Source organism: Nematolebias whitei, chromosome 1 (genome assembly GCF_014905685.2).
Source record: "Nematolebias whitei isolate Nwh7 chromosome 1, NemWhi1, whole genome shotgun sequence".
NCBI lineage: Eukaryota > Metazoa > Chordata > Actinopteri > Cyprinodontiformes > Rivulidae > Nematolebias > Nematolebias whitei.
In genome coordinates this window covers 61,640,122-61,642,234 of record NC_056498.1, presented here as the reverse complement: position 1 = coordinate 61,642,234, position 2,113 = coordinate 61,640,122, and the positions used below count along the sequence as shown (strand labels likewise).

The 2,113-nt window shown below is 32.9% G+C and overlaps 1 protein-coding gene across 1 annotated transcript in view; it reads left to right on the top strand.

Moving 5' to 3' along the window:
* Positions 1-2,113, top strand: part of ubac2 (UBA domain containing 2) — a 12,693-nt gene that overhangs the window by 7,824 nt on the left and 2,756 nt on the right. The window contains exon 8 of the mRNA XM_037686186.1: positions 696-838. Within this exon, the coding sequence (XP_037542114.1) occupies positions 696-838 (143 nt within the window). The remainder of the gene's footprint in view (positions 1-695; positions 839-2,113) is intronic.

Genomic DNA, 2,113 nt, shown 5'->3' with positions numbered 1-2,113 from the left:
TGGACGACATATTTAGGTATAGATATAGATATAGATATAGATATATGGTTTCCGGTCCAACTCCGAAAAAATGATACGGGTTTGGGCCAGGTCGGATTTTTTAGGCCCGAATGCAACTTTACTGTATTGCTTGATTGTCAATGGGTGTATAATGTACCATATGCGGTACTCTTATATTTTTATCCCTCAACATTCTATGAAAATGTTCTTTTATGTCAGCCGGTCGAAGCAGATGGCCTCTTGTTCGGAGCCTGGCTCTGCTAAATGATTCTTCCTCACGAGGAAGTTTTTCCTTTCCACTGTTGATGTTTCTGTTGTGAATTGGTGCTATATAAATTAAACTGAACTGAATGTTTAAGCTTTGGTAGCTGCTATTCTTTGATCTATAATATCCTGTTCAACAATGTTTAATCCTTTTAGTTGTCAAAGTGAACCCACCTGCATGTCAATTCCTGATTATGTAAATGTTTTAATCTTTATGTCATTTATTAACTGAAATGAAATATGATAAATGCTATCTGGTCTTGAGCCTGTCATATTTCCGGCTGGTCAAATGACACTATTTCATCTGTCTTTTCATTTTATGAATAAGTTGTCTTTGTTGTATTTTTCTTTCTAATGTTTAGGTCTTTTGCACAGTGTTTGAAGCTTTTCTTTGTCTGCATGTTAACGTTCTGACATCTGTGATGGTCAAGGTTCTCAGCCCACTGATGAGACTCCTGTAGGGATGGGGGCCACTCTGGACATTCAGAGGCAACAGAGAATGGATCTGCTCGACCAGCAGCTGCTGCTGGCTCAGTACAACGAGGCCCGGAGGACCACCAGACATCAGCCGCAGGTAGACTGTAAATCATCAATCATCATCTTTTTACTTTGGCGTTTAGCTTTTTTTTTTTTTATGGTAATTTTATCTTTTACTGTTGGAATATAACCTTTTAATTACATTTAGCAATTAGATTAGCTTAGATTATTTTATTTTTTAGTTAATGTTTTGTTGATTTTAGCTTTTAGCTACTGCTTTGTTGATTTTAGCTTCTGTTCTGCTGGTCTAACTTTAGTAATTAAATGACCAATTTATTACTCAATACATTTTATCCAAGTCATTCAGTTCTCAGCATCAATGCTGTATTTTTGTAGAGAACGCTGTTTATCTTTTTACTTTAATCTTATTATTATTTTTTTTTCTTTGGGGTGGTGGGGGGTGTCATTCAAGATTGTTCTTATCATAATAATACTAATACATTCCTGATATGACTGTAAATATGCAAATTTTAAATTGAAAGTAATAAAGTTTAAAAAAGGTTTGTAAGTTCAATCATCCCAGATAAATAAATCACAAAAAAAGGTTAAAACATGTCATCTGGACAGTTTTTTTTTGGTCCCTTTTTACATGTGTAAAACCAGTTTGTGGGAACTCCACAGCGGGCTGGCTTGAAACATCAATGAGGTGCTATTTATATGACGGATCTGGGTTGGCAGACCTCAGATTGATGAAGTCTTATGAAATGTTTTTATCCCCCCAAAAAACTGTCCAGATGACATGATTTAACCTTTTCTTTGTGTGACTAAAGTTTAATATATTAATATTACTTTTAGATAATATTAAAAAATATGCCTTTAATAATGCCTTTTTTTTCCAATTCAATTCAGTTTATTTATATAGCGCCAAGTTACAACAGAAGTCATCTCAGGGCACTGAACAGAAACATTCATATATAAAATAAGTCAACAGAAACATTCATATTTAAAAATAATAATTTAACATTATTTATCTAAGGATCAGACTGCTTAGAGTTTAATTAACTCCATCACAGAACTCTCATCTTGAGCAAGCATGAAGGCGACAGTGGAAAAGAAAAACTTCCTCATGAGGAAGAAACCTTTAGCAGAACCAGACTCAGGACAAGCGGTCATCTGCTTCGACCAGCTTTTAAATTTGTCTCTTTTGCTGCATTTAATTACAAATGCAATAAACAACACAGATATTTAATTCAAATAAATTACAATTCAATATTTATCTCCTTGCAATAAAATAAGTGATATTTTAATGTGAAACTAATATATATATATATATATATATATATATATATATATATATATATATATATATATA